General features: G+C 44.8%; 1 protein-coding gene across 1 annotated transcript; it reads left to right on the forward strand.

Annotated features, from left to right (window-relative positions):
* Positions 1-919: 919 nt before the first annotated feature.
* Positions 920-11,996, forward strand: LOC120047648 (immunoglobulin superfamily DCC subclass member 3-like). The gene is made up of 11 exons (XM_038993193.1): positions 920-1,247; positions 1,953-2,097; positions 2,186-2,328; positions 2,469-2,606; positions 2,972-3,130; positions 8,708-8,873; positions 9,048-9,298; positions 9,512-9,676; positions 9,977-10,165; positions 10,365-10,475; positions 11,863-11,996. Exons 1-11 carry the CDS (start codon positions 920-922, stop codon positions 11,994-11,996), a joined length of 1,929 nt encoding a protein of 642 aa, XP_038849121.1.
* Positions 11,997-12,729: the final 733 nt, after the last annotated feature.

Genomic DNA, 12,729 nt, shown 5'->3' on the forward strand with positions numbered 1-12,729 from the left:
CTGTAGCGCAAGATGAATAATGGAAAATACATTAAACAAGATACGAAATGTCAGTAGAGAATGGGTCGTAATGGTAGATTCCTCAAGAACTCTAAGACCCACTGTTTATTTGTTATAAATCAATCCACCAAGAAAGGTGCTTCAATGTATTTCCCCAGAACCACATGGCCATATATTGTCGGTATTGGAAGCTCCTAAACTTGCTAACTATATAGGAGCTATATTTTACAATGGTGATCTAACACAATGTGATATGTGCTTAAGGCACTACACCAAACCAATAGTTAGGTCGTTAACAGAGAATCATTTATGAACAAAGTCCACTTAGATCGATGACATCAGCACTTGGATGGCTTCATCAGCCATCTTTCAGTGTCTTCCTCCCTCCTCCTCCCCTCACCTTAACGTTGAATGGGCATTGTAAAATGTGGTCTTCAATTCGTTCATGACTCAATAAACTGAGGAGCACCACCCCTGGCCCTTCTCTGCTTCTTGAGGTTAACATTGTATAGCCTGCAGGCAGGGAGAGATTCAACCTCTGGCCCTCTGAAGGCTCTGTACTGGAATCACTGATTGATTGGTGTAGTAGTGTAATAGTATGTGATAGGTCATATTCCTGATGTCAGTTCAGCTTTAAGAGTCTTTTGCGTGTGTGTGTATGTGCATGTGTGTGCGTGTGTGTGTCATCATTATTATCATCCTCATTCTCATCTTCATCATTGTCATTTTTCAACAGCCCTCTTACTTCCATCATTGTCCTCCTCTTCATCATCAACTCCACCACCACCACCATCATCGTCATCAGATGCTCCATTCTGTCCTGAGGATCTCCTTTGTCATCTACATCAGCCCTCTTACCTCCATCATCATCCTTATCATCATCTGAATGGAGGAGAACTTCAGCAGTACCTGACCTCCCATGCTCCTCTTCTCTCACCCAGTGTTGGGCAGAGCCTCTGAGCTGGCCTTCCTGAAGGAGCCCAATGATGTCATCGCCGTGCGTGATCGGCCCCTGATGCTGGACTGCCAGGTGGAAGGGGAGGGGCCTATCTCTGTGATGTGGCGGCGCAACGGAGTGCCCGTTCCCACCGGGCCGAAGGCTAGCGTGTTGACCAACGGAACTCTCCTGATCAAGAGCTTCCAGAAGAGGAAAGAGAGCAATGAGACGGACGCTGGGGAGTATGACTGTGCTGCTCAGAACCACTATGGCATGTTGATCAGCCGCAAGGCCAGGGTTCAGCTGGCATGTAAGTTACACACACCACAGACACATATACATATTGGAGTGCTCACACACACATTAGTAGTCATACATAAGACAGATGATACACATACTGTATACTGTAAGAGTCATGTGTGACACATTACATGGCATGCAGAAGTTAAATGTAAACTCTTTGAAATGGCTAGCAAGCCATTGAAGTGAACATAGCATCTCACATAAACCGGCTCCCATGCTGGTCAAGACATTCTTCATGTGTGTTCATTCATTTGATACTGCACATTGTGCCTTTAAATCATACCTGACTGCTTTAATCCTTCCTTCCCACCCCTTCCTCCATTATCTGTCCCCAGTTGGGACTGAACATTAATAACCACAGCACCTCCCCCCACTCTAAACGCCCCACTGAGTGGACAACCTTTCATTCGCTCACTCCCCTGACCCCTCCCTCTGGCCAAATAAAACCAGAAGTGGGCAGTTGGGGGTTGGGAGGTGCAGGGGATTTTTGGTAAACCAGCAGAATTATGGCTATTGGAAGGATTGGTGGTGCTCCCCTCAGGGAAAGGGGTTACCATGGTGATTCACTTTCATTTAAGAAAAACGCAGTTGCTCTAAGCCTATCAGAAAGAACTGTCTCCAGGGACTTTGTTGTTTTTCGGGTTCTAGGACATTGAAAACCGTCTTGGACATGTCTATTTAAAATCTCTGATCTATTTTCTTTCACACATAGCTCTCCCTAAGTTCCACATACACCCAGAGTCCAAGTCGGTGGATGAGGGTGGCGTTGCCAGACTGACCTGCCAGGTGAACGGAATCCCAGAGGCCAGCATCTCCTGGGAGAAAAACAGAACCGCTGTGAATACTGATGATAACAGGTAACGCATGGGTACGCACGCACACACGCACACACACACACACACACACACGCACGCACACACTATAATTCTCCTTTCCTGTATTCAGGTACACCATCCTACCCACAGGGATCCTGCAGATAACCGGTGTAAGGCGGGCTGACAGTGGTGTGTATCGCTGCGTAGCCACCAACATCGCTAACACTCGCTACAGCCACGAGGCCCAGCTCACTGTCACTGGTAAGAGAAGCTGTCCTCTCTGAGTCTGTATGTGTCAGTGATCATATCTGCTAATAACAAATATGCCTATCTGTTTGTGTATTTACTGATATCTGTATTTTTTATTTTGTCACCATTTCCTGTCTTCTCTCTCTCTCTTTTTGTCTCTACAGTGGCAGCTCCACGGATCTACAAGGAGCCAGTGATTCTGTCGGGTCCTCAGAACCTGACCATCACTGTGCACCAGACCGCCATCTTGGAGTGCATCGCCACTGGCAACCCTCGACCCATCGTGTCCTGGAGTCGGCTGGGTAGGGTTCTGCCCCCTCTCACTCTACATCACTGTTCCCTATCACACAACCTACATCACTGTCCAAACCCAATACCAAATTATTCTACCACAGAGAGTATTGTCTCGTAACATCAATTTGTTATCGCTAACCGTTAAAATCTATTTGTTATTGTCACCTTTCTGACACCTATTCGGGTTACAGAAGTGACAGCAAACATACACATGATATAAGACTTCAATGTGTCCTTGGTAGTTGAACATTGACTGAATGCTGCCTTAATATTGTTGAGTAGTTCTGTGCTAAATAGATCATCCATGTTTGCTACAGATGAGACTTTCAGCACTCTAACTCTCCCCCTTTCTCTTTTCTTTCTTCTCCTCCAGACGGGCGCTCCATCGGGGTGGAGGGTATCCAGGTGCTGGGTACGGGGAACCTGATGATCTCAGATGCCAACCTGCAACACTCTGGGGTGTACGTGTGCTCTGCCAACCGCCCTGGCACCAGAATGAGGCGTACCGCGCTGGGCAGACTGGTGGTGCAGGGTGAGTCGTGGTACCCATCAATCTCACACCAAACACACTAGCATTAACCCTCAAACACCAAATACACACAATGCAATATTGGCTTTGTTGATACAGCACTTTTCAGATCTACGAGCCACCATTACCAGCCTCCAGGAAACCACTCAACCATCACCCCTAGACCAGTGCATCCCAGGCCTATGCTGAATGCCCCCCTAGCCCCTACCCAGAAAACACTTCTGTAGATCTGAAATGAGTGGATAGGTAGAAAAAACATGTCAGACATTCCACCCAGCCACTCAAGAGACAAGGTGAAGCTATTAGCATCTTTTTGAAACCTATGTGGTCTTTCCAGATCTACAGAAGAGCCTGAGGGAGTCGGGTCTGGGAGTCCATTTGGAAATTAATCTCAAGTCTCCCTCAGGGGAGCACCTGGCTCTCCCAGGGCTCTGTTTTGGGGGGTAGAGATAGAGGGGTGTGGGGGAGGGATGGGGAGATGGAGGGAGAGAGGTAATAAGCAGGATGGAGGATGGTGGGGATGCTGGGGTTATTTTAGGAAGGTCAGACTATATTAACCTTTGGTAGATCTGACCATGACCTTAAGGGTGAACTGACATCCCCCAACTCTTTTGGTCACCTTTGACCTCATGGCACGGGGCCTTAGTGTTCTGCTGTTGGCCAACATGTTCTATTGGCATTGGGCTCCAGCTGGACAAAGATGAAGGAGGAGATACCGTTTATTGGTGACCCTCCCTCTACTTCACCGAGACTTTATATACCTACCTCTCTGCTCTATCTATTTTAGCTCATAATACCTTGTTTTATACTATAGCATCTTAATGGTGGTTCATCCCATGGATTCAACTCACAATTATGCTTTACACAAATATAAACTCAGAGTAACACTCAAACACAAACACACTCAAATTTGAGTTTCAGAGTGAGTGTGTGTATGTGTTCATAGTTGGAGTGTTTAGTCAGGTGATACTTTCCTGTACATCAGTAATACACTGCCAAATGGCACGATAGTACACACATTTGTAAATGTATACTGGTAGCTGGTGTTAATGGCTGAGTTTGTCTGCTTGTCCTCGCCACCCAACTCAATCAATCAATATCTGCTTTCTGTGTCTTTCAAAATCAGGATCTGGCATAGCACCCTTATTGGGCTTGGTGAATATATTCATTAATTTATTGATTGACGTTGGAAAAGGCACAAAGAGCATAACTTGAATTGAAAACAACGAGGTCAAACCATCAATAGGTTTGGAGGAGTACAATTGCAGTCAGCGTTCATATACAGATATGAATCGGTTTAGTTTCCCTTGCTTTTTCATAACTTGATCAACACATGTATGTATGTTACAGTGTGGATAAAATTGCTGCTCTTTCTAAAACCACTCATACAGTTAATGTGGGGGTAGATATCAAAAATCCAGTCCATAATGTTAACACCATCTATATCAGGGACTCAGGCTATACCCAAATCGAACATCAATAAAACATACCATATTAATTCTAGTTAACTCAATCCCTTGATATCTCATGTCAAATACCATATGCCTCAATGTGCCTGAAAATCTCCTAAGTTCACTGATTCTACTTGACCAGCCTTTACCTTCTGCAGACCTTTTCGGTCTTATGAAGTCTGGGCTGGCTTTGCATATTATGGGATGCCCTTTCAGACCTCATCTCCCTGGTTGCGTCTGCCTTCTGCCCCCCTCCCCAAAACTAATTTGGGGTGCTGGCTGCTGGGGGTCATAAATTGGCTGCACCAGGGGACCACCTGACCAGGACAGATGCAGGCCACAGTCAGACAATGGCTGCATAGCCACCATCTGTGGGGAAGAGAAAGAGACAGAGAGAGAGAAAGATGCATGGAGAAATATAGAAATAGTGGGACATGTACACATACACTAAACACAAAAGAGAGAAGGGAAACAAAGGCATACAGAAATGGAGTATTGCAGTATACTGTACACACTCATAGACAGCAAGGAGAGATATACTGTACACACTCATAGACAGCAAGGAGAGATATACTGTACACACTCATAGACAGCAAGGAGAGATATACTGTACACACTCATAGACAGCAAGGAGAGATATACTGTACACACTCATAGACAGCAAGGAGAGATATACTGTACACACTCATAGACAGCAAGGAGAGATATAATGTACAGGGAAGCAGAGAGAGGTTGAGTAAGGGACGATTTAAAATAATAAATTAGAAAACAGACAGTGAGAAATACAGATGTAGGATCTTATTTCGAGCCAGTTTGCTACAGAAGGAAAATAATGCTTCAGCAACAGGAAATGTGAATTACTATGTGGATTAGAATTAATGGACATTTTTGTAGGGGTTGATAATAAATAAAAAAAAGGGGAAAATCAAGTCTGAAATATTAAAGTGGAACTTACAACCAAGCCTCATAAGAAGCCTTTTTAACCCCAAATACACTACAAGTGCATTGCAGGAAAGTTTTTCTGCAACAGGGTGATCAATTTAAGATCCTACATTTGTAGGTTGACAGAGAGAAAAAGAGAGATATAGGGAGAACAGATACAGAAGAAATTGTAAAACATAGAACTGAAAAAAGATAACAAGATATAGAAACAGAATAAAACAGTCAGTGCTAGCAAACCCCAAGTGCAGGAGGAGGAGCAGAGTAATCATGCCAGAGTGAGGGATCACCTCTGATCTCCCACCCCTGACCCTCTCCCTGCAGGCCCTAAGGAAATTATGCGTGAGATGGTTGGGGGTGGTGTTTGAGTTTTGGTGGTAGGGGTGGGGCTATGATGGGGGTTTTGGTGCTATAGGCCTATGATTGGCAGGCCTTGATAGAGCAGCGAGACGGTCCCCGCTCCACCTCCCTGGCCTGTGGGGACACTTGTCTTTGTCACAGCTGCAGGCGACAGACACAGGCAAGGCCAAGTTCAGGGGACAGAGGCCACCGAGTGCCAGACAGACACACAGAAGGGCTCAGGACACAAAGGGACATGACAGCCATTGTGTGTTTGCAAAACAGCTTATTCTAAGGGACATCTATGTGTAGGCCTACAGGCCATTCCCATGGCTTTTGGTTAGCATCCTCATGCATAGGGAGAGCTGAGAGTTACTTTTCATTCACACCTTCTGAAAATGTGCATAATATTCCAGGGAAGTTAGGACAATTCACAATTGCCATGTGGTGTTTAATTGGGACCTATGTGTCGTGAACTTTGTCATGATGGAAGTTGTGTTCGATTTTAGCCATGGTCATGGTCAACTCATTGTATTGCTCTGATGACACTGCAATCAGGTTTACAGAGAGGGAAGCACATTCAGTATATTTCTGGATAGTTCAATATATTTCGGTATAGTTCTGTATGAGAAATGATGTGAAACAGTTGAAAACCAATCTATGACCGTGATTGGTTTTCATGATTGAGGACCTAAATGTGTGTATGACCAGGATGCCGAAGTCTGCTGTATTCAATAAGAGTCACAGCAACGTACAGGAACACAGAAAACTCTATATAGTCCAGCCACACCTTTGGTAGGCAAACATCTAGACGGAGGGACAGGCAGACCCAAAGAAAAGCATTCACTGCAGGTTTCTCCTCTAGTTCACTGAAACAAAAGGAACCACTAACCCTCATTGAAATAACAGGGCTTGAATGCATCTCTACTCTAAATAAATGGCCTCGCCCAAGTGTGAAGTGCACTCTTGCACAGGAGAGAGGGATGCTAGAGGGTAGATTCATTACCTGTCCTTCCCCCAAATGCAGTAGTATGGAGCAGCCCCCATTCACTCTCACAATTGGAGCCATCTTTTTTGCTCTCAAATGAGCAAACCAGCAAACCTGCACCCTAACCACAGTCTCCCTTTCCCACCTCTTTTCTACCCCCTCGGTCCCTTCTGCAGAGGGGCAGGCTGGGACAGCTGGGGAGCTCTCTCTGCAAACAGAATGACAATGACAATGACCCTGACTGCCGTTTTGTCACCAGGCTCTCACACACATCCACCATGTGGTTTACTCTAACTCAATTTCAGCTCTCCACACTGCTGGAGCTGAAGTGAAATACACACTTATTAAACACTTATTCTAGACTGTTTGGAGTACTCCTGTCAGTCTAGGCATAAGGAATTGGACAGTTCGTTGCTGATGGATATGTCTAGAGGGCCATATATGGCAGCTTACTGTTTCAATTTTCCTTAAACCAATATTTGGCCCTATGCTTTGCTCTCAGGTGGATTTCTGTTAGGGAGACGACAGAAGAAAAACTTTTAGGCAGACTAAACATGTTCCTGTGGTAATATAAAAACGTTTAGCACAATTTGTTGTCATATCCAAGTTCTGCTACCCTGGGAACCCTAACAGATATATATCTCCTCAATATCCTCAAATCTCCACAAGATTAAACCAAGTATTTATGTTTATCTTTTCGGTCCACAAGCTTTAGAGGCCCAGCTTGTATGTCATCTTTTATTTTCCTGTCCCTTGTTAATGCAAAGAGATTGAGGCCCAGCGCCCTGGTTAGAAATAAAATCCATCCCTGCCATTGATTGATGGCCGCCCCAACCCCCCATGCCCCCAGCCCCTTCACCCCTACACCCCCCACCCCACCTCCCTCTCCTCTTGGTCTGCTTTTCCCAGAGTCCTGACAATGGATTTGTGAGCAGGCTAATTTTTACGAGGGGGGTGGGGGAAGTAGTAGATCAATGAGATGCGTGTGGAGGGGGGCGAGGCCTCAGGTTTTTGCACACAGACATTATGCCATTGTGGCAGAGAGACTGCTTCTGTGCCCCTCTCTGTCTCCCTCTCCACTCGGGTGTCACGAGAGGGACGGACAGGGGTACCGCTTTAATTTGGGGACGAGATGCTGCTGTCATGGATAATGAACTTGATTTTGGACTCCTTGTTTTGGCATATGCTCAGTTGGCGTCCGAGTCTGGACCTTAATGTTCTTATCTTGTTGGAGATGTGGTAGCTCTTCTTGTTTGTGGATTATTTGGGGATTTGGATTCAGAGGCAAACACTCATCCTGACCACATAAAACACAAAACAGAATGACATTTCATCCTTTTCAAGTTCTTTGAGTAACATTCGACGCCTAAACTATATTAATTTGAGCACAAACAGGGTATATAAAATATTGAGTAAACCCTAGAATTTAAATCAAGATTGTATCTCTCGTACACTGTCCATTATCCCAAACATAATTTTGGCAAGTTTATCTTAGTCTCATTTTAGTCTCACAGCCAGAATGGTCAGAATAATATCAAGTCCATCTGTGTCAAGTGCGTTGCTGAAACATCTATGCTGCCCTCTACTGTGCTTTATAGTAATTGCAAGACATAGGCAACACTGAACAGTCAAAGCAGCCACTGAGCCCTGTAATAGCAAGCAGTATCTCATCCCTTATCCATCTCCCTCCGCAACCCCTCTCATTTAAATGAAATTGAAATAAACTACATAATGTAGATATTGCCAAGCAGACTTTGAGACAACAGAAGATGGTGGAACATTTCATCACATACATTAATTACATAGCACGTAGCGAAATAGGAGAAGCTCACTCTCTTTCTTTTTCTTTCTCTTTATTCCCAGCTCCTCCTGAGTTTTTGCAGTGGCCACAGTCTGTCTCCAGACCAGCAGGGAGCAGTGCAGTGTTCACGTGTATGGCCCAGGGAGTTCCCGAGCCTCACCTCATCTGGCTGAAGAACGGCAAAATCCTGACGCCTGGTGACAACGTCAAGCTCACCAACAATAACAGGTACAGTAGTTAGTATGCTTTTACTCATCTAGATTTACTTTTAATTCTGCAAATATAAGATTCAAATGAAACAGTAAGTAATGTTATTAATACATTCATTACACCATCATTATTAGTCACTACAACTCTTAACAATATCCCCCCCCCCCCACCTCCCCCACCCCCCCTCTACAGTACGCTGGCGGTAACGCGCATCACCACTGAAGACGAGGCCATCTACCAGTGTATTGCTGAGAACAGTGCTGGCACCAACCAGGCCAGTGCCCGCCTGGCCCTCACCCAGTCCACGGAGTTGCCCGAGGCCCCCCAGGACCTGACTGCCACGGCCCTGTCCCCCACCACCCTACAGCTCACATGGGTCCAGCCCGCTCCAGAGATCACCGACGGCATAATCGGATATGTGCTGCACATCCGCATGTTGGGCGGTAAGGAGGCTGTTATAATACAACTTCATTGTCCAAAGTGAATCTTATATTTTTGCTGTTTTATGTCATTCATATGAAGAATTGAAGATAATTATTTTGCTGACTCTTATGCATCTAATACTCCAGTAGTACACAAGACTGCCTCTTTTTAATACCTTGCTGTCATAAGATGCAAAGATGATGACCTCACTTCCTGTTTCCTGTCCCTTCCAGAGCCAGACACCAGAGAGCTGCAGGAGGCTGTCAGTAAGACTACCTTCCAGCATGAGTTCACCACCCTGGAGCCCGCCACCACCTACTCCCTCTACCTCAAGGCTTACTCCCCTCTGGGAGCCAGCCAGCAGTCCAGCACTGTGGTGGCTACAACACTAGGGGGCGGTACGTCATTTAGACATCATGAAATGAGAGGAGATAAGCAGTTGCATATCAGAGTGCCTAATTTCTCATGTTCCTCTATTGCACCTATATTTTTATTTGTCCAACTCTTTAATTTTTCTCACTTTTCTATCTTTTCCTGTTTCTGTAAAATCTCCTTGTTTCAGTTTTTCACATTTAGTTTGTTTATTCGAAGCCTCACTCATCTCTTTCCCTTTTCTCTATCTGTCTTCTCATGTTTGGAATTCAATTTGTATGCTAATCTACTCATCCTCTCTGTCCCTCCCCTCTTTCTCCTCACAGTACCCAGTTCTCCCAGTTTCTTCACCAAGGTGCTGAACAAGACGGCCATGCAGGTGTTCTGGGAGCTGCCCAGTAAGTCGGGCAAGGTAGAGGGCTTCAAGCTGTCCTACCGCGAGGTCCCCCAGCCCAACTTCCAGGGGCAGGAAGCGTTTCCCGGTCACATCAACACCCACACCATCTCCCATCTAGGTCAGTGATGAGGCAGAATACTACTAACCACTGTCACTGCAGGGTCTCAGATTGCAATGACTCACACAAAGCAGACATTTTCACAATGCAGAGTGCCGGTACTGGTACCAAAAGGACCTTTGAAATGGAATGAATGTAACTGTGTATTAGGGTGTTGCTTTCTATGGTTGATTTTCCTAACTGGCCATCTCTGTTTCAGAACCCGCTGCTGTGTATGAGATCCAACTGGTGGCCTACAACGGCAATGGGGACGGTGCTGCCAACAAGCGTCTGGTTTCACTGGCTGAGAGTGGTACCAGCGCCAAGACTAGCTCTGGTGAGACACAAACACTGACCTTTAAGCTGATTTAGGACCAGGACCCTATGTGTAACTGTCAGTGTAGAATGGTACTGTCTAACATACTACACCAGGTGACAATGTGGAGCAATGATGCTGTCTAGTCAGTATGTGTCAGGGGGTACATTTTTTATTTGAATAGTTTATGCAGAGCATCTTACAGGAGCAATAAGGGTTCAGTGCTTTGCTCGAGGGCACATCGACAGATTTTTCACCTAGTCGGCTCAGGGATTTGAACCAGCGACCTTTCAGTTACTGGCCCAACACGCTTAACCGCTAGGCTACCTGGGTTGGAAATGGAGGGTATATTACTGAAAACTTTCAAAGTTTACCAGTTACCTACAAGAATTTTGGTAACTTTCAAGAATTGTATGTAATTTATAAAAAGACATCCAGTGGGCCTATTGGGTACTTTAGATTATCACAGATGTCTGTAGTTATCGGTGGCCCTCTCTCTGGCAATGTCACATGTAAAATCATTAAGTAAGGTGATTTAAAAAATAATAATAATTTGAATGACGAAGCTGTAAAACATTATCCTAAATATAAACCATCAACTAGTGAATACCATTAGTGTTTAATATGAAATATCCTTTATATATTTTTTGACACACTTCTATTTATTTTACTATTTCAATATGTATTTGCTGTCAATGTTTTGGCGTCAGACTGGCGGCAGATGTGAAAAGAGTCAATGTTGGAAGAGTTGCAGAGTTAATTGAAAATAATGCCGTTGCTGATTAGATGCTTTTTTCATTCATTCAGCTATTTTCTCTTGAACCGTACAGTCTCTCTACTAGGAACCCATGGACAATATGGACACAGATATAAGAAATGAATACTATACATTCATATTTATTTTTGTAAGCTATTCAAGTATACAGTAAATTACCAACGTTACCATAGATTGCCACATATTTTCTGTTAATTACCAAATTTACATTGGTAAATTACGAGTAGCTTTGCAACCCTAGTCAGAGGATATATGTAAAAACATATACTCATCCTGGATAAGTGCGTCAGCTATATTATGAAAAAGTAAATGTAATGTAAATCTCTTTAGTTAATCTTTCAGATCACAGAAAGAACATCTCAGTGTGTGTCTGCACAGATGTTTGTCAAGTACACAAGAAAAGGGAATGTGTTTTTTGTGTACTTTTGTTTTCAACTCTTTCTGGGTGTAATTAGTGCACAGTATTTGCCTCATTATATTAGAATTTAAGCAGATCGCTGTATTGACACCACAGATGGTGTGAGTCGTGGCACTTATGCGTGTCTGTGCGAGCATTAATGAGTGTGTATGTGTATCCCTCTATTGCTTTTCCACTAACAAAACCCATTTTTGTGCGTGTTTGTCCAGGTGGGCAGAGCCCATGTAACTGCAAGCAGGATGACGAGGGGTCCATGACTGGCATTGTGGTGGGAATCCACACTGGCATGGCATGTATCCTCTTCTGTGTTCTGTTCCTCATGTTTGGCTACCGCCACAGGTAAGGAAGCACTTTTTGGTCAAATGTAATATGGTAGCAGAATAAGTTTTGATTATGGTTTTAGTGTAATAACTTTGGATTTTTTGCTTTATTTATTATTGCCTGGATATTGAGTCACTTGACTCGAGGACACGGGTCTCATTCCATGTTTGAATGCTTCTCTCCCCAGCTTCTTCTGCAGGAAAGGGACCCAAGATGGCTGGTCAGGGCCCCGAGGAGGAGACAGGAGCCAGCGGGCTAGCCCACCAAAAGAGGGGGTGATCCGCATGCCCGAGGTCATTGAATTAGTGCCACAGGTAAGGAGCTGTAATATGAACAATTCTACATCATACACACTCACAGTTCTAGCTTTCTGTGTCCTATGGAGCGGTTCGTATAATAATAACCATCCTTCTCTTTTCTGCCTGTAGAGATGTGACTCTATCACTGCTGCAGTGATGGTTGTTAAGGGTCAAGCCCCCCCAGCGCAATGCCAAGTCCTCATCGAGCAGCCCCCACCATGCCAGCCTGGCACAGGCACCGGCTAAAGCACCCAAACACCACTCCACTTACCTCCCCCAACCCCAGTCCCCTTAGCCTGAGAAATGAATGGCTGTTTTATGGTTCCTCCACCTCACCTGCCCACCAACGCCTTAGCCATAGTCTGCCTATTGCAGCATCCAGCCGTAGTTCTAGCAGTGAATGAGAGAGAGAGATTGAGAATGAAACTAAGAGTAAGAGATGATGTGTTGAGGACT

Source organism: Salvelinus namaycush, chromosome 5 (assembly GCF_016432855.1).
Source record: "Salvelinus namaycush isolate Seneca chromosome 5, SaNama_1.0, whole genome shotgun sequence".
NCBI classification, from domain to species: domain Eukaryota; kingdom Metazoa; phylum Chordata; class Actinopteri; order Salmoniformes; family Salmonidae; genus Salvelinus; species Salvelinus namaycush.

Coding starts and splice junctions, on each gene's coding strand:
- LOC120047648 (XM_038993193.1), top strand. CDS start 920: ATGCTCCTCTTCTCTCACCCAGTGTTGGGCAGAGCCTCTGAGCTGGCC. Junction 3,131..8,707: donor GGGCAGACTGGTGGTGCAGG/GTGAGTCGTGGT, acceptor CTTTATTCCCAG/CTCCTCCTGAGTTTTTGCAG. Junction 10,166..10,364: donor CCACACCATCTCCCATCTAG/GTCAGTGATGAG, acceptor TCTCTGTTTCAG/AACCCGCTGCTGTGTATGAG.